The sequence below is a fragment of the Pocillopora verrucosa genome, chromosome 8 (assembly GCF_036669915.1).
Source record: "Pocillopora verrucosa isolate sample1 chromosome 8, ASM3666991v2, whole genome shotgun sequence".
NCBI lineage: Eukaryota > Metazoa > Cnidaria > Anthozoa > Scleractinia > Pocilloporidae > Pocillopora > Pocillopora verrucosa.
The window spans coordinates 12,516,390-12,533,701 of record NC_089319.1 but is presented as its reverse complement, the minus strand read 5'-3'; the positions used below and the strand labels follow the sequence as shown (position 1 = coordinate 12,533,701).

Genomic DNA, 17,312 nt, shown 5'->3' with positions numbered 1-17,312 from the left:
ATCATTCACGCAGTGGTTTATAAAATAGATTAAATTACATTAATTTCATACAATCGTAAAATCACTCGTTATTTACGTTACATATATTACAATTCGCCTTTTTTCGAAAGATTTGCAGGTAAAAAGGCATGGTCAAAGAAAAGGAAAGCGCTTCTAATAGGTATGGTGTAGACGAAGTAACAACATTGTCATACAATACACTTTGCTTTGTTAGGAAACGAATTCCAGGTCTCTTTTGTTTCACGACGAGTCCCTTCAGCAGTTGCTATGATTCATCTTGGTCACGAACCGATGATACATTAAAAGACGATGAGAACTGGTTTCTGGTATCCAGTTCTTCCTGTAGCACCCGTGTGCGGGACTGTAACACTGAGATCTGCTGTCTAAGAGATTCAATGGTGTCCTCAAGGTCCTGGTAATTTTACAGGCGAAATAGTAAAATTATTAATGAAATACGAACGGTCCTAATGAGGGGCTTGTCCACAACTCACTTGACTCAAAACTGTTAAAAGTCATTAATTATGATCTTATCGGCTTCACAAAATGTAGATTATTTAAAAGCCAATGGAAAAGCTAGAAACAATTTGTCTGTATTCAAGATGCTTTTGGGTAAATCTGATTGATCAAATCCGCGTTGAATTTACTTGGAATTGAAATCCTCTTGAGCGACACTCCTCCCTTAAGAAAAATCAGATTCAGTCGTGGCAGAGCTTCGAAATACATCACCTAACCCTTTAACCCCTTGGGGTGACCAGCATCTAATTTCTCCTTCAGTACAATATCAACAAATCAAGGTTACAAGAAAAAAGGATATGATCACCAACTAAAGAAGTTCTTGATTGTTGACCAATTTCTTCTTTTCAGAACTTTGGGAATGTTGAGGGAACAGTGTGGAGAATATGTATTCTGATGTTAGGTTGTGGAGGGTTAAAAGCCACCTAACAAACAGATATTTCCTGATGAGTTATGTTCGAGTCTCATTAAGAAGTGCACTTATTTACCTCTCGAAGAGAAGCCGGCATAAGACCTTTTATTTTCTCTTCATGCTGCAGACGCAATCTGGACAACTGTGGAATAAAAAGAGAAAAATTGAGTTTTGCTTTTCCATAACTGAGACCCTTCATTAAGGAAGCCAAACTTTATAAAGACGACTGGAAACAAGTTTTACATTTTCGCATCCTCCACCCCACCCCCGCCGCCACTGGGTTCGTCATTCGTGTCCAGTTCTCGTGCATTTATTTTCAGAGGTTAAAGAATCAAAAAGGAAAACAAAAATACATGCTGTAAATTGTAGCTTCGGACAAAACATTTTGCGTCTAGTATTTTATTGTATATACCTAGATAATTAAAACGAAAACGAAAACAAAACAACGCAAGCAAGGCCGAAAGTACACATGCCAATGGAGCAAATACAAACTGCAAATTCAACTTACTTTTTCTTGCGAGTCAAGCTCCACTTGTTGAATTCGTTTCTCTAAATGTCGAACCATTGTTTTTTGTGTTTCTACGTCTTGCTGCAAAGACTGAGATCATATGGAAAAAAGAAGGAATGACTACATTGGCATAAAAACCACGAGTTTGTGTCGGTGTGGAGTTGAAGACTTCAACTTGTATGTACATTACCAAAATATAGACTCAAAGACGCGGATTTTTGGCATTGGACCAATCAGAAAGCAAAGCAAAAAGTGTAACAAGTACCAAGGACGATAAAATGCGCACTGGTTCGTGAGTTTATTCTAATTTACCAGAAGACGGTGTACGAATTTCTCTCATTAACGTACCTTAGCAATTGAAGAATGATGCTTTTTCGCCGACGCTTTCTCTTCTTCGTATTTTGCCGTTGTCTGAGCAAGCTTCTTTTCCAAGTTTGTTCTTGTGCTGTGAACAGGAAACGCAACAAAGTGCAAATAAATGGTGTAACACATAGTTTCAGTTGTTTCACAACCAAAGAATATTAATCTCGTTTTGCCGCGATAACACCGCGTGAACGACGAATTGGAACTGATGACTGGCCTTCCTAAACGAATCTACATATTCTAGGCAAAGTTCCAGAGGACATCATTAATTGCTTGAAGCAGAAGTCAGCAAAACTTACCGGTTGTTCTCTTCTTTTAATTTCTTTATTTCTTCTTCAAGTGTTTCTACAACCTACGATGGACAAACAAAAACACATCTTACTCACGTTTATTCAGCCTTCGTCTCATCATCACTCACATGTTGGGTGCTAGACTAAGCAAACACCTATGACTGGAGATAAGACTTAACATTGACTGCCACCATCTTTGGTAGTAACTCTTTAACTTGCCTACGTGTAGCCGTACCCTCCCCCCCAGGTGAAACGTTTCACGGGGGGGGGGGAGAGTACGGCTACACGTAGGCTACTCTTAACTCGATGGAAATTAGACTTGACCGATCTACGCGGTTTGATGAGTAAGTTTGGTTTGAATACTGCAAGACTTGATACACTAACCTGATGTCCCTTTGAAGATCGTGTTGTATACTCTTCCTCCATTTGTTTTATCCTGTTGTTCGTCTAGAAAAAAAACAAACAAACAATTCTCTCTCTACTTGTCAAAAAACTGTATCAGAATATAGCGGAAAAAAAGAGTTCTGATTGGTTTCTCCAACACTGAGCACGAGAAATAAAACATTGCCTTCACCTGAAATCACATGCATACTACAATTACCAGCGCTGAGTAGAGTTGTGGAACAAGTTCAAACTTTTCAAAATCCTCCAGTACACTTTTTGTATTCTATAACATTAGTGGAGTCGGCGATAGGGGCGTGACATCAGCGATGTCGACCAAAAGTTAGCACTGATACTCCTTTTGGACTCTCCTGGACTAATTTTTCTCTAATAAACTCGAAAAACTGTTACTCACTTTATCTAGAATCTGTTCCATTTCGCTGCTATGTTCGCGCTGTAACTGTAATCTCTGTTGCTCAAGCTGACTCTTGAATTTCATTTGCTGTCAAAATAGAAAGAGCATTTGTTAGCACAATTTGGCCGAAACAAAAATAAAGCTTTTTTCCCTTTGGTTACAGGAGCACCATGAATGCTACAACTCAAATCTATGGTCATTTAGTAAGCGAGGCCCTTCACTTACGCATAAGCGCACAGACTGGGACCCGGCTTGCATTTCTTGACAACTTCCCTTTTAAGTAGAGAAAGATGTTTTTCGTCTTGTCACGAGCGTGGGACAAAGAAAAGAGTCTGATTCCCCAGGAGGAATCGAACCTCAGACCTTCGGATTCGCGCTCCGATGCTCTACCACTGAGCCATAGAGACTCCACGGTGAGCGAAGTCTATTACGAAGTTCATACGAGACACGTCCTGCATACTGCTAGGATCTGCAATGTCGATAGCGTAATGTTTGTAGATAGAAGTAAGAGAGACGGTAAGTTTTGAGCTCCCCTCTCCTTTGAGCTTGAGCTTAGGACAATAAATTCAATTGGAAAAGTCAAGCATTATTGCGGCCAAAAAAATGCTTCCAACAATTGTAAATTTCCTTAGCACAACTAACCGAGTTTTCATCCTGTCTCTTGAACGTTTGTTTCTCCTCTTCTCTCAACAGGCTCAGCTCCATCAACTGAGTTTTATGCGTTGAATTCGCTTGAATGAGCTAACCACAAGACAGATAAAGGTAAACAAATATTTGCCAAGAGAAAAAGATCTACGCAGAGTCACAGAACGACTAAACACAACAATAAATGTGGAAAGTATTTGAGAAAAACGATTGATTCATGATTCTGCATTAAATCCAAACTAATTTCATACTAAAAAATTAAAGCAGACTGTGATTCATTAATAAAGGGGGCAAGTTTCTAAAGAAACTGTGGTGCTACGTCGGTGGGAGACTATAACAGGGTAATTTAGTATCATCAACTTTAGTGTTATCGTCAGAGCGAAAGACGTAGGGCTAACGCTCGAAACGCCTTGGAACTCTTTACGGTGGCCAATTTTCGTTATCAACTCAGTTGATAATACTTAATTACCCTGTTGTGTTCCATCAAACCTATCATACCTCCTCTCGCAATTCTCGTACTTGTTGCTCCAACTCAGCGATAGTCTGGAAAACAAAATATCAGCAACACTGAGCCTTAAAACTTCATGCCGTAACAGATATGTAAAAAATGAAAGATGTTTCTGTGTTACCTTGGCGTCCTTGTTTGCTCTGTTTCTCGTTTGATTTTCATGTTCAAGCATTCTTTGACGAAGTTTCTCCAACTGTATTTCCTAAAAATGAAAACAAAAAGACAAAAGGGACAAATAATCAGGGCTTGTGCGACAATGCGATCTTATAAATGTTTTGCAAGTCGTTAAATATCAGGTATTATTTTCTATTAGGTCAGTAATAACAAAACGCTTCAGGCCAGCATGGAATATCCAGGACCATCACAACCACTGACATAAAACACGACTGCTACAGTTCACTGGTAACTAGTACCAGTAATACCTATTCACGAGAAGCGGCGAGGTAAATATCCAGCAACAGCCACCGACACTGAATTCAATCACTGATTTTAACTCATTTATTCCTGCAACGGTTACAATATTTTCGGGTGCAAATCCCGCACGAGTTGCTTAGAAGTGAATAGCGAAGAATATTCAGAGTTAGAAGAGCCAGTCAGAGCGCGCCTCAACGCAGTCCACTGTCTTAGTATATATACTAATACAGAATAGCAATAAAAATTTTCCGCGCTTTGAAGGAAAGTTGTCGTGCCAAATTCTTGCATCCAAAGCTGTTGTCAATTTGACGAGACAAATTTTACATGATTATGATCTATTCGCGACCTATTCCACATAACCTGCGAATTATAAAATAACTGGGTCATTTAACTAACCTTTTCCTGTTCTTGTTCTTTTAATGATGAGTCCCTTTCTATCTGGTGCGCTCTTAAAGTCTGTGCCTTCTCTTGTTCATGACGAATGTTTATCTCTGCAATCTGGGACAAAACAAAATTTCTTTCACAAGGATGTCGTATAATTTTGGTACACTCGGTCAAATATTGATTGTGCCACAAATACGTAACGGACGGACAAATTTGACTGCACCATGTTTAAATGACAATTTTCGCCCGAAGAATAGTCTACAGATGTTCTATCGCTCCCAGGGTTTCGCGCAGCGCGCTAACATCAATTTTTTTACCACTGATTTTTTTTTTGACTCGCCCTACGGACTTCGCCGAAAAGGAGGTACTGCTCGTAGTCTACCGACGAGACGACAAATTGTGCCCACCGGCAGCCTGCAGACGGAACTAAAAGCAATAACACATAACTGGTGTAAATAAAGTCGTTCTCTACAGATTGATTGAGGAATCTGTCAAATTGCTTTCGTTAATGCTTACTTAGAAAGACGCTTCTCAATCCAATATGGCGGCAAACGATTAATTTCAAAATTTTCGCAATAAGGAAGTGCCTTGTTTCGTGCTTTTTCAATCACAAGGTCGTCATAAGTTATTAGACTTTCTTCAAATGCCACCAAATTCATCATTCCTCTAACGACCGAACACTCCAGGTTACCTCCTTTTCGTGTTTGATTTTAAGATCATCCAGTTGTCGGCTAAACTCCTTCGCCTGCTTTTCACGAAGGTTCTTTGAGCGAGCCAGGTCTTCCTCGACCTTCTCCATCTGTAAGGTTGCAAACAATCAAGCATTTTAATTATCAAGTTTTAGCATAAAACAATGTCATATGTGTGTGGCAAGTAATCCTGAAAGTTGCGTGTCGATAAGCCGTTAGTACTCAAACTTAGCAAGTTCTTTACTCGTTAATTGCACAACTATTGAGGCATCTACCTGGGCTTTCATCTCATCAAACATCCTCCCAGAATTCCTCTCCACTTGACTTTTAAAATCCTCTAGCGCATGCTCAGCGTGTTGAGCTTGTTGTTTCTGAGCCTCTGACAGCTTTTGGATTTGATCTTCGCGTTCTCTGTGCAAAACAATATAAACTGAGGTGTAAAATTACAATTAGGAAACTTAGTAACGAGCCCGAAACAAAACAGCTGAACATTGGCAAAGACGCATTCCAAGGATACAGCACAATAAAGGGGCTTACTTGACAAGATTTTCCAACTTTCTCATCCGCTTCTCCGATTCTGCCTCGCCTTGTTCGAGCTCAGATTGAATACCTCGAATCTAAAGAAAATAACACAGACAGTTAAAGAAAACACATGACTAGATGACAAGACAGGTATCTTTTTATTCAGCTCAACAGAAAGCCTTAATTTTTACCCACCTTTTTCTCGTGTAAATGTTCTAAATTCAATTTCTCCTGTTTGTGGGCAGATTCTAGTTCCTGTTGATGACGAAGGATTAAAATTAAATTGAAGAAATTAACGCTAAACGATTGAGGAACAAAGCAGCAAATCTGCTTAAGCGAAGAAGCGCTAAAACCACTGATCCATAAAATAAAAAACCAGGAACTTAACGTCATCAATGGAAAAAGCAATAAAAACAAACAAAAACACAAAGAGGAAATGTGTGTACATTTCTTACCCTAAGCTGCCTCTGTCGTTGAAACTCTGAATCTTGTAGAGCTTGTTTAAGTTGGTTGACCTGTGTCTCCAATTCTGCTATAGTGTCGGTGGCCTGGGAATCAAAATACCTTAATTTTACCTCAAGGAAAGAAGAGGTTCTACGAGTTAAAACATTTCTTGAAACTATCAAACGAGCTCTGTCATGACAACCCTTATCATTGTCATCCCTAACATACTCTGTCCTAAGTCCTTGTACCGTTTCTCCCCTATTTTTTTAACGGTTTTTCAGGCGAGGCACGCGATAGACGAAAATTCCTCTTCCTCTCGTTTGTCTCGACCGTTGCGCCCTCCTCGTGCTCGACTCGCACTCGACCCCTTGCTTGTCTCCTCTTCTAGCTATGTTTGTTAACAGTATTACGTAGGTTCTGTACCTTAGAAATCGCTGCGGTATGCTGTTGCCTCATGCTCTCCATACTGGAATCTGTCTTCTTGTTCAACTGTTTGACTACCGTCTTATGTTCATTAATTGCTTGCGAATGATCTTTCTCCATTTTGGACAGACTAAAAACAATACACAGGGGTATTACACATGTTTCATTGAACAAGCACGAGGTCAAAATTACACCACAGTGAGCAAGTTCTATTTGCGTTTTAATGGGCACAGGTAAAGTTGATGAACACAAAAAAGAAACATCTCATCCGTTAAATCCAGTCCTCAAGGGCAAGACCCATATTTGTTTTGATGAGGTAGCGGGATTTTATAAAATATTTCACTATAGAACCGCAAGATATATTTGAGGCAACTTTTCGTGATTTTCTTTCTCTTAATTGTTTTAAAAAAGGAAGGCTGTTGTCTTTTGCGACCTCATTGTAAGCTGGCCACAATAATTTTTGTTGTTGTTGCTGAACAAAGAAAGCAATCCTGTAGGGCTTAAGACAGCGTTCACTTCATCTTGTCTTCTTGTCTCTTTAGCGCTACAACTTCAAGCTAACCACACAGCCACAGGAACTTAAACTTGAAACCCACATCGTGTAAGTTCATTTTCAGGGTAAACCAGTACATCGCACTACCATGGATTTACCACGAAAATGTTTTTCATGAAGAGAAAATCTGAGTGACCTTCCCCTAAAACTTCAAGATGAAACAACAACAGCAATAAGAACATTACCTTGATTTTGCCTCCTGTAATTCAGTTGACAAAGATGATGCTTGCTGTTCTAGTTCTTCCTAAAAAGGCAAGTTGAAGCAGAAGAAAAAACTGCTTTAAAAATAACAAGAAATTTCTTTCTTTAGCCACACGACATCATAACGATCGTCAGTGAAGGCAAGTATGATGTTTAAATTGAATTCTGACGGGAAAAGGGGTCCCAAACCGAAGAATCCTAATCAGAAAGATATACCAGCAGGTGTGTATTTTCCTGGAGTGTTATAGCAATAGGCATTCCTTGCTTATAATTATACAGTTGTTTGTAAGGAAAGGCATTATAACCTTACACTTTTGTAATCACCAAAAGGTTGTCAAGTCCACTTTAAAAAAATTCCACTCATTTATCAATCTATTCAAAGGTGAAGGTAAGGTTACGTCTGTACTCGAGACAAGTGGCTCATCCTGGTTTAACCCATGGCATGAAGTGACAAGGTGAATTACCCCCCCCCCCCCCCATGAGATATGAGATGCTAGTCCATCAAAAGGTTACTTACCCCCCTTCACCAAGCATATCTATAGACTTTTTTGACAATTAGTACCCATTTACACTCCTGGGTGGAGAGGGGCACTGTGAAAGAACAGTGTCTTGCCCAAGAACACAACACAGTGGCCTGTCAGGTGCTGAACCTAGACCTACGACCTGCAGGGCCAGGTTGTTAGAAAAGGGTTTAGCATTAATCCAGGATTAAAAGTTAACCTTGACTTTAATTTCCCTTGCAGATGAGTGTGTTTAAGAGCTAGAGTTTTGTTGGGTTTTATCTCAATATGACTTGAAACTAAAAGGATAAAAATAGAAAGAAAAACTTCTCTAAAAAGCTGTTAAACTGTATTAAAAATTTGCACTAACCCTGGGTTACGTTTATTGTGTTTCGAACCCGGCCCTGGAGTCCAGTGCAAGGAGCATTAGGTCATTATGTCAGCTAGGATTTCTTTCAAAAGTAGTTACAAAATAAAAGGAAACTAAAACAATTGTGATATCATTTATACACACCTTGTCCTTGGCAAGTTTTGATCTAGAATTCTGAAGTTCTTCTGATTCCTGGGTAAGTTGTTGTACTCGTGCTTCTAACTCCTGAATGACAAGTCTCTGAGCAGAGGAGAATTACAACCAAACATTGGGAGAATCAGCGCCATGCAATTAGATTATGGGGCAATACAAGTGGAATGGTTTCACAAACAGTTTGCTATACAGGTGTTTGTACTTACAGTAGTACTGTTCTGTTGGTTGTATTCTGTCTCCATTTTTTGCAATCTCTGATTTGTTTCGTCCAGCAATTCTTGAATGTTTTGAGTGTGTTGCTTCTGCATCTCAAACTTCTCTTGCTCAAACTCAGCCACCTTGTCATTCAACTGAAAGGGGTCAAATTTATTTGTGTTTTGAACATCATGCTAAGATGGAATAAATTTGAATGTCTACGTGGAAAACAATCATTAAGGTTGATAATTAAAATATCAGCTTTGAGGTAAGAAGGGTGTTTCAAGGTCTCAGAGAAAAAGGAGGGACAGGGTGAAACAGAACTAGCAAACAAAAAGGAAAGAGTCATCTTATTTTTTTAATTTTTTTTTTTTTTGACACTCCACATATTTCCTTTGCTTGCTTTGCTCACCAATATTTCCATTTGAAATCAGTTATCACTAAAAGGATCAGAGGTGTTGACATCAGTACACTTTTTTTTTTTAATCAACTGATTCTAAATTTCACTAATTTTATTGAATATCACGTAGCACTCACTATGCTAACACTACTTTGGATAGTAACATTAATAACTAACTTGCATTCTGATACCATTCCACCAACTTCAATTATGTCAATTACAACAAATCAATTTCCAGAAAAGTTTGCTAGACAGTACAAAGCGATATAATCACAATTTAACAGTATTATAACAACACTCACTGACCTTTTTCTCAAAGTCATGTTGTGCTGTTTCACCATTCTGCTCTGCAAGGGTCTTTAACTCTGCTAATTGGGCATCTCTTTGTTCCTTTATTGTCTGAGCATCTCTTACAAGCTGGGAGACTGAACACAGAATACCATAATCAGCATCACTGTGTATACACATGTTTGTATCTTTCATATAGTTTATGTACACTAAGACATGTATTAGAGTGAGGTAAAATTATAACAGTGATAATGTAGGGGATTCAATAACTTTTTTCATAAGCAGCTGCTGATGGTGTAATAGGCTGCAGTGCCTGGAAAGGGGCTGTAAGGCAAAACCCAAAAGCCTGAGCCTTCTTACAGGCAAAAAAAAAACAGCAGTAAGAGGTCTTATAGGTGGTGGTAGACTGCCGGTACCTGGCTTTTAACAAAACCCCTGTAATTGTCATTGTTACTCATGTTACATATTAAATTATCTCATACTGTGAGGCCAAATTTCTCAATTGTGTTACAAGACAAAGATGACCCAAACACACAATATAAAAATTCTATGGGCTGGTGAGCATATGGCCAGGTTATAAGCTACACGGTCATGTAAAAATATACCTAATTATACACTTTACTGCTTAAATATTCCAAAAATATTTATATCACACTATTCAAAAGATGTGCATAACATAAAACAATGAAGTTTCATCTGGTTTACCCTTTAAACCCTACAAATGACCAGCATCTAATTTCTCCTCACAATAATACTGGTGAATCATTCATTAATATCAGGAGAATAGAGGAAATGATCACCAACCTAAGAAGCTCTGATTGCTAAGAACAGTTATGAAAATATGGATGTTTAACTTTAAGGGTAATTGTATTATTTTGAGAGCATGTGTTGCTTCCTTCCTCACCTTTCCTTTCCTGTTTCTTGGCAGCTGCTTCCATTTCAGTTATTTTGTTTCTGTAATGTGATTTCACTTCCTCCAACTCCATGTTCTTTCTATCTAGAATCTGAACCATGGCATTTTATAACAAAACCCCACATTAATAAAAATAAACCATAAAATGATACATACAGAGCAACATATGATTTTAAGTTTGGCTGCCACCATCTACTGTCCAGGTGTTCTTTTGAAAGCAATTGGTTTCCACAGACTTTGGTTTTCAAAAATTCCCTGATTTCCCCCTCTAATAGAAGTAAAATTTATCAAAACAAATTTATACAAAGGGTAACATTGCAATGGTCTTTAGCCTCCCTTCAGAGGTGCCCATCCTTTCCAGTGAAATATTCTAAGCAAATTGCAATATTTAATTCAATAGCATTCCTATTATGGCCTTCACATAAGAGACTAAGAAAGTGGAAGAAAAATTTTGTCTTCTTTGTAAAGGAAAAACATTGATGTGATCAAAGTGGTGTTTCAGTTTTTCCTAACTTTGATCAAAATTTCAATTTACCTCCTCAAACTAACTGAAAAAAAATTCCCTGACTTCTCCCTAACCTTGAGGAATTTTCTATTTCCCTAACTATTTTCTGACATGTGAAATCACTAATTTATTTCAGAATACCTTTTGAACTGCAACATCATGTTGTTGCTGAAGTTTAAGTTTATCTTCATGATATTTGGCCTCAACCATCTTTGTTCTTAGCTCAATCTACCAAAAATATATATATATCTTGAGACTGAGTACACTTAATCAGTCTGCAATCTCTTTACAAAATGCCAAATTTAATAATATAAATTGTAATAATTGATCCTCTTCACAGAAATCATGCTTCAGATAAATTTTCCATTTCAATACAAAAGTGATGTGAGAGGAGTTGGTCCAGAAAACTCATGCTACTCTCTCAACCAATCAGATGCAGATCAGATAGGGCAGTTTAGTTGTTTTCAGTTTGAGTTCCCTTTGGTTTTGATGGAATCACTCAGTGATTCAGATTATGTATTAAATACAACTCTTTCTTGGTTGCTGCTGATAATTTGCTGATATATCTGCACAAAAGCTCATACAGTAATTAATAAATTTATTAATTCAAGAGGCAATAAAAGTTACATATGGTGATGGCTCCTTGGAGTGGGGGAAATAAAAACAATAATTACCTCTCTGTCACTGGAACGATTGAAGCTATGGTCTTCTCGCAAAGTTCCATTTAAAGATGATATTCCTTTATAAAAAAGATAGGGAAAAAATTATCATAAGAGACTTTCTTCAGTTTTCAGCGCAGTAAGCAGTGAGCTCTGTAGTACAGCAGACAACAGAACAATCCTTCTAGGTTCATTTCAAGGCTGCAATCATTATTATATTATTTGTGTTCTTGGACTGGATACTCACAGCACATACATCCAATCAAAAAACAGAAACAGGTAGCACTTGATAAATGTCTGTTAAAGAAGGATCACAAAAATGCTTAGGGTAACCTGGGATACATATGAACAACAAGGAGTGGAGAATACCAAGGTCCATAGATGTTTATCTTCTCTGTTAAGTGACTTGTGTAATGAGAATCAAAATAACAAATTTGATTACCACCAATTTTATTCATCATCATGTAATTTGGTTTTAAAGAATTACAGTGCTTGACAGTAAAAAAGTGAAAGAGGAGGGAAAGTTGGTCCTTACACCAAGAGAGGAAATGAACCTACCTTTGGTAAACCCATTGTAGTGATTTGTTTTCGATGGCTACAAAATAAAGAAACAAGAAATATAACAATAATAGTCCACAGTTTTCTTGGACCAGGACAAGAAAAAATGGGAAAAATTAATTTAAAAAATCAGAAATATTGCATCCCTTAGAAAACATGACAAGAAGGCCTCAATGTTATTTCCTTAGAGTGTAAATGTAGAAGGAATTTTGAAGGAAGTGGGTAAGTTTCTAAAGAAATTGTATCGCTGTGTCAATGATAATGTGAATTGGCCACTGTAAAGAGTTTCTAGAGCTAACAATTCAGGCATTAGCCCTTTATCAGAGCAAATAACCATGAGACATGTAGATTTAGAAGTTTTCCTTCATGACAATTCAGGCATTAGCCCCTTATCAGAGCAAATAACCATGAGACATGTAGATTTAGAAGTTTTCCTTCATGACATTCACCAACTGACTGATTTACAAAAGGTTCTCAACATGAGCATACAACTATTCCAAGGGACAATTTCTGCCATTCATTTGTACAGTGATGTAACACAGCTATTTGATCGCAATGGAATGACATCATATCACTTCAAGACTATCATTTATCGTGTAAAAGCTTTAACTGAACATCCACATTATATTTCAGGGGCCAGTTGCTCAAAGGGCAGATAATGGTATAAAATTCAATTGGATAAATTGCTATCCAGTGGATAGGTATAAACAAACAATGTACTGCGCTATCCACTGAAGAGAGATTTATCAGTGGTGACAACTAAAGCAAGGTCTATGTGATAAAACATGTGACTCACTGGTGACGTAGAAGGATACCCTGAGTCGGTGTGCTGATATTCTGATGGACTCTCATAATGCCGACGAGGTGGTGGGGAAATACGACCGCCATATCTTGACTCTAGAATATCATCAGAGCCTGGGTAGCCAGAAGACAGTCTTCCCTTGTAACGTTTTTCCTCAAGTGGTTGATCAAATCCAGGAGCCACTTCATAACCATTTTTCTCCTCTCTGCTAGAAGTGCTGTAAGTTGTGGATCGTGGCCCAGTGACTGGATTTACACCACTAGTAGTTGGCAACTCCCTGAAAGCAAATATTAGGTTTTTGACAATTTTCTCAAATTCTCTTTCCCCCTTATGTTCATATGAGACCATATAAACAAGAAAAAAGTCCCCTATTATTTAAATACATAATATTATGTGAAAAAGTCTTAGCCAACCAAAATCTATTTATTAAAAGGTTCTCAGAGAGAATGTAGGAGTTTTTTAAAGGCAATTTTCTGAGGAAAGTTTACACACCTTCTTGAAGTAGAGGGGATGCTTCCTGAGATATCTGAAAGAGCACTTCCTGAAAAAATTTAAAAATTAATTACTCGTACATGTTAATCATGTGATTTTCAGTTGAGTAAGCAGCTTATCAAGAAAATCAATTTCATTTTATCAATTTTACTTCAGATACCTGATGAACTGGGGATTTCTCTGAGCCAATCTGGTGGTTTATGACCAAATTCCTTTCAAATAAACAAAAGAAAATTGTAGAAATTTGAAGCACATACATGTAAATACATGACACTTTAAAATCAATATACAAAAATCAAAATTGCAAATCTTATGTCTAAATTTTCCCAGAGAAGTTTTAACTACAGACAAATTTTTTTCTCAACAACAATTTTCATTTAAAATACATAGAAACCATATTTTCTCTACTTTTTTGCTTATATTACAATGAAGTTTCTTCAGTTGAGGAAACAAATCTATCTGAAATTGATAAATGCCAATTTTATTTTTCCTTCCACTTCTACTCATTCACAACTTAGGTAAAGAGGATACGGAAACTGAGGAGCCACCTAAACAGAAATTTTTCTATCTGAAGTTTAAATTTAACTGCCACAAATACACCACGTAGACATACAATAATTTTTTTTCCAAAAACTGTTGTATACTTCAGTACAGATTTTATTACACTGAAGTTCAGACAAATAGGTATACCTCTTCAAGTTCTGCACTGGCACTTCTCTTTTGTATAGGTTCATCAAGATAAATGGACTGCAAAAAGGTTCAGATGTTCAAATATCAAGTGGTGAATGATTCGTCCATTACATTCATTGTTTTAACATTTTATACTATTGTTTTAAATTATATATATTTGGAGCTGTCTGATTTACATTTCATGGGCTGAGAAGCACATACTTACATAGTTTACATACCATAGATAGCCTTTCTGATAAAAAAGGTTGTTTGATTTTTAACAAATTTCTGGTGATTGTGAGTCACAGTATAAATATGTGTACACTTATGTACCATGTATGATGGCAAGGTTTTGAGTGGTCCTGCCTCAGGTCGTCTGGTAAATGGTTCCTCTAACAGGTTGCGTTTAACCATATGGAGCAACAACTGAGCATAAAGGTTGCGGTTTTTCCTGTAGGATGATTATCAACACACAAAAGATTTAGTAGGAGAAGTAGTAGGTTACATCGAGTTTGTTTTAGTGTCCACTATTTTCACCAAAAAAAATTATTAGACAAAAAAGTAGGACATAATTTTCACTTTTCTGCATCAAATTTACAACCATGTAATTACAGGAAATGTAAAAATTTTAAAATGTTTCTGAATATGAAGAAATGTAGGAATTTCATTTGTCCTTATTTGTTATACTCTCTACTCGATCCTTTTATTTGCCGTCAACTTACCTTCCACTTGTTCCTGGACCAGGAGGCTCACACAGTTTTTTAATCCATAGTGCAACTCTTTGCCTCTCTGAAAATAGTGAAGTTTTAAGATTTCATGTCAAAAGGTTGTTAAATGGAACACCAATGTATAATTAATCATTCTTTCCTGAAAAAATTAAAGGGAAACCTTATATGCAATTTTCATTTTTCTCTAAAAATGGAATAATAAATATTTACCTTCAATTATCATTCTCAATAAGGCAAAAGGAAAAAAAATCCAAAAAATTAAGTCAGAGAATTCCAATCCCATTGAAAAAATATATAACACAACAGATTCATTTCCGCATTATTTGGTAGGAGATGAAACTGATAGAACACTTCTATCAATTTCTATTCATCCCATGTTTCCCTGCTTTCTTGCATTTGATTGTCACATTAATCATTCTGTATAAACTAGCCAAACTTTACTGATATCTTTAGCATACATCTACACAAAATAGTAATTTATAACTAAATTATTATTTGAATCAAAGTTGGTAAGACTTTCTAGCTGTTTAGTTAAATTGAGTTAATCATTAAATAGATTGCTCAATAAATGATGAACCAATAAATATATATTGGCAAGTTGAACCTGAAATGTCACATGATTGAAAACTGTATAATGTACCCTAGATTCTACACATTTTGCAGATATTACATAGTTGGGTATGGAAACAAGAAACCACCATGTTGATTAAAACCTGGTAACCATGACAATATTATTACCTTCACATGTGAAGATAGAGATGGTACATTGACAATACCTAGTAGAGATACCGTGTTTTGAAACAGGAGAGTTTGAGGTATCACATCAATATCTATATTATAAACTTTAACATTAATCCTGCAACTTTGACACAAGCATATAAATCATAAGCAAAATCCTTATACTATATCCTTGGTATGTTGACTGTAGGCATATTCAGAATGTCTCTATTTTTCAAATTTGTTTCTTATCCTAAGTAACATATGGTACATCTGTAATTAAGACTATGAATGCTATGCCGCTTATGAGAACATAGTCTAGGGTGTAAGGGAACAGAACAGCTTGTTATGATCGGGAAGCAGGCCTAACAAATTTCTGCCTTTCCTATGAAAATAAAATTGCTATTGGTTCTCGTTTGGGGTTTTTTGCTTCTGCTTGTAGTCGACCGATTTACAGCTTTGTCTAAATGAAGTAAAGGACAAAATTGATTTTAATGTCAAAAAGGAAGTAAGAAATTTGTCACACCAATAATTAACACTCTTGATAAGCAAAACCTGGTTTGTTCTGAGAGTTAAATGTCAATTATTCTAGTTAAAAAAAAAAAACACCAAAATTTTCTTGAGCAGTCAGAAAAACATTAGGGAAAACCAGTATTTAGAATGAAATATCTCAACAGAAGTTGGTGTATTGATTCCCAATTTTTAAGATCACAAAGAGAAATCAATTCTAATTTTAAAATTACGCTGAGAGCGAAGGGCATCTTTTCAACATGTTCAAAGAGGTTTCTTCGTATCTTTAAGACTGATAAAAAATTATCTTACAAAGGGGGAAAATATTTTTCTGATACTTTTGCAACGCAAAATCGAACCAAGACCTTTTGTTTAACTGAATAGCAATCTGCTGAGACAAAAAACCAAGCGATCAACCAAGTGTCTGCTGACAGAATGTTCAACGTGAATCAACGGATATGCAGTCTAAATCAACTCAGCACCTAATGTTGTTGTTATGGAGTTAATCCCCGTGCATATGAAAAGATTACCAAGCCCTGAGTGCATGCAACAACTATCACATCATTTGATATGTTTTGTTTTCAATTTCATAACAAAAAAATATACAATTTTGTTAAATCTACAGATGCAAGGTTAAAAATTCGGCAAGATATTTAAGCTATACCTGATTTGTGGGGCAGCCGAAGTACGTACGGTTTCATTTCATCGAGATATCGGTCAAACATTGAGTCTTGTCTTTCACTAAGCGATCCTGAATCGAATCCACTGAGCTCCCCGTAACGATGAGATGCCATCTTATCAGTTGACTTCAAATGACTATAGGCGATAGCCAGTTTTAACTAATTAAAAGATTAGAAACGTCAAATCGAGCAGACAGTCCGTGAAGCGCAGCAGGTTCCCTGAGTATCACTAGGTGGAAGTTTTTTTTACGCTGGGATCTGATATCTCTTGTTTCGTTTGTATCCTTATTTTCATTTGAGCGGAATAAAATCCCCCAGATAATGGTCCCGTTAACAATAACATCTGTTTATGCGTCCATAAATTATAAATGAAGTTTGTAAAAAGCGCCAACGGTTGAAACAAACAGAAATCGAAAGTGTAGGGATCGAGTAAAAGTAGCCTGGGAACGAGTAACATTTTTTATTGTTTCGGAAGCTTTTGTTCTTTATTTTTCCTTTATTTGATGGA

The 17,312-nt window shown here is 36.8% G+C and overlaps 1 protein-coding gene and 1 non-coding gene across 2 annotated transcripts; both read right to left on the bottom strand.

The window, feature by feature from the left end:
• Positions 1-22: 22 nt before the first annotated feature.
• LOC131793156 (centrosomal protein of 112 kDa) lies at positions 23-17,203 on the bottom strand. Its single transcript, XM_059110562.2, has 32 exons — positions 16,789-17,203; positions 14,892-14,958; positions 14,503-14,620; positions 14,191-14,247; positions 13,661-13,712; positions 13,501-13,549; positions 13,003-13,285; positions 12,207-12,243; positions 11,664-11,728; positions 11,131-11,217; positions 10,476-10,575; positions 9,590-9,708; positions 8,895-9,038; positions 8,680-8,775; positions 7,650-7,708; positions 6,912-7,041; positions 6,500-6,592; positions 6,240-6,299; positions 6,060-6,139; positions 5,798-5,933; positions 5,525-5,632; positions 4,846-4,947; positions 4,157-4,237; positions 4,026-4,070; positions 3,525-3,623; positions 2,883-2,969; positions 2,471-2,533; positions 2,096-2,148; positions 1,782-1,878; positions 1,434-1,523; positions 1,002-1,067; positions 23-412 (listed from the first exon to the last, which is right to left on the bottom strand). Exons 1-32 carry the CDS (start codon positions 16,916-16,918, stop codon positions 266-268), a joined length of 3,000 nt encoding a protein of 999 aa, XP_058966545.2. The 5' UTR covers positions 16,919-17,203; the 3' UTR covers positions 23-265.
• Positions 3,216-3,289, bottom strand: Trnar-gcg (transfer RNA arginine (anticodon GCG)). Its single transcript has one exon. It is a non-coding gene; the product is annotated as a tRNA-Arg (tRNA).
• Positions 17,204-17,312: the final 109 nt, after the last annotated feature.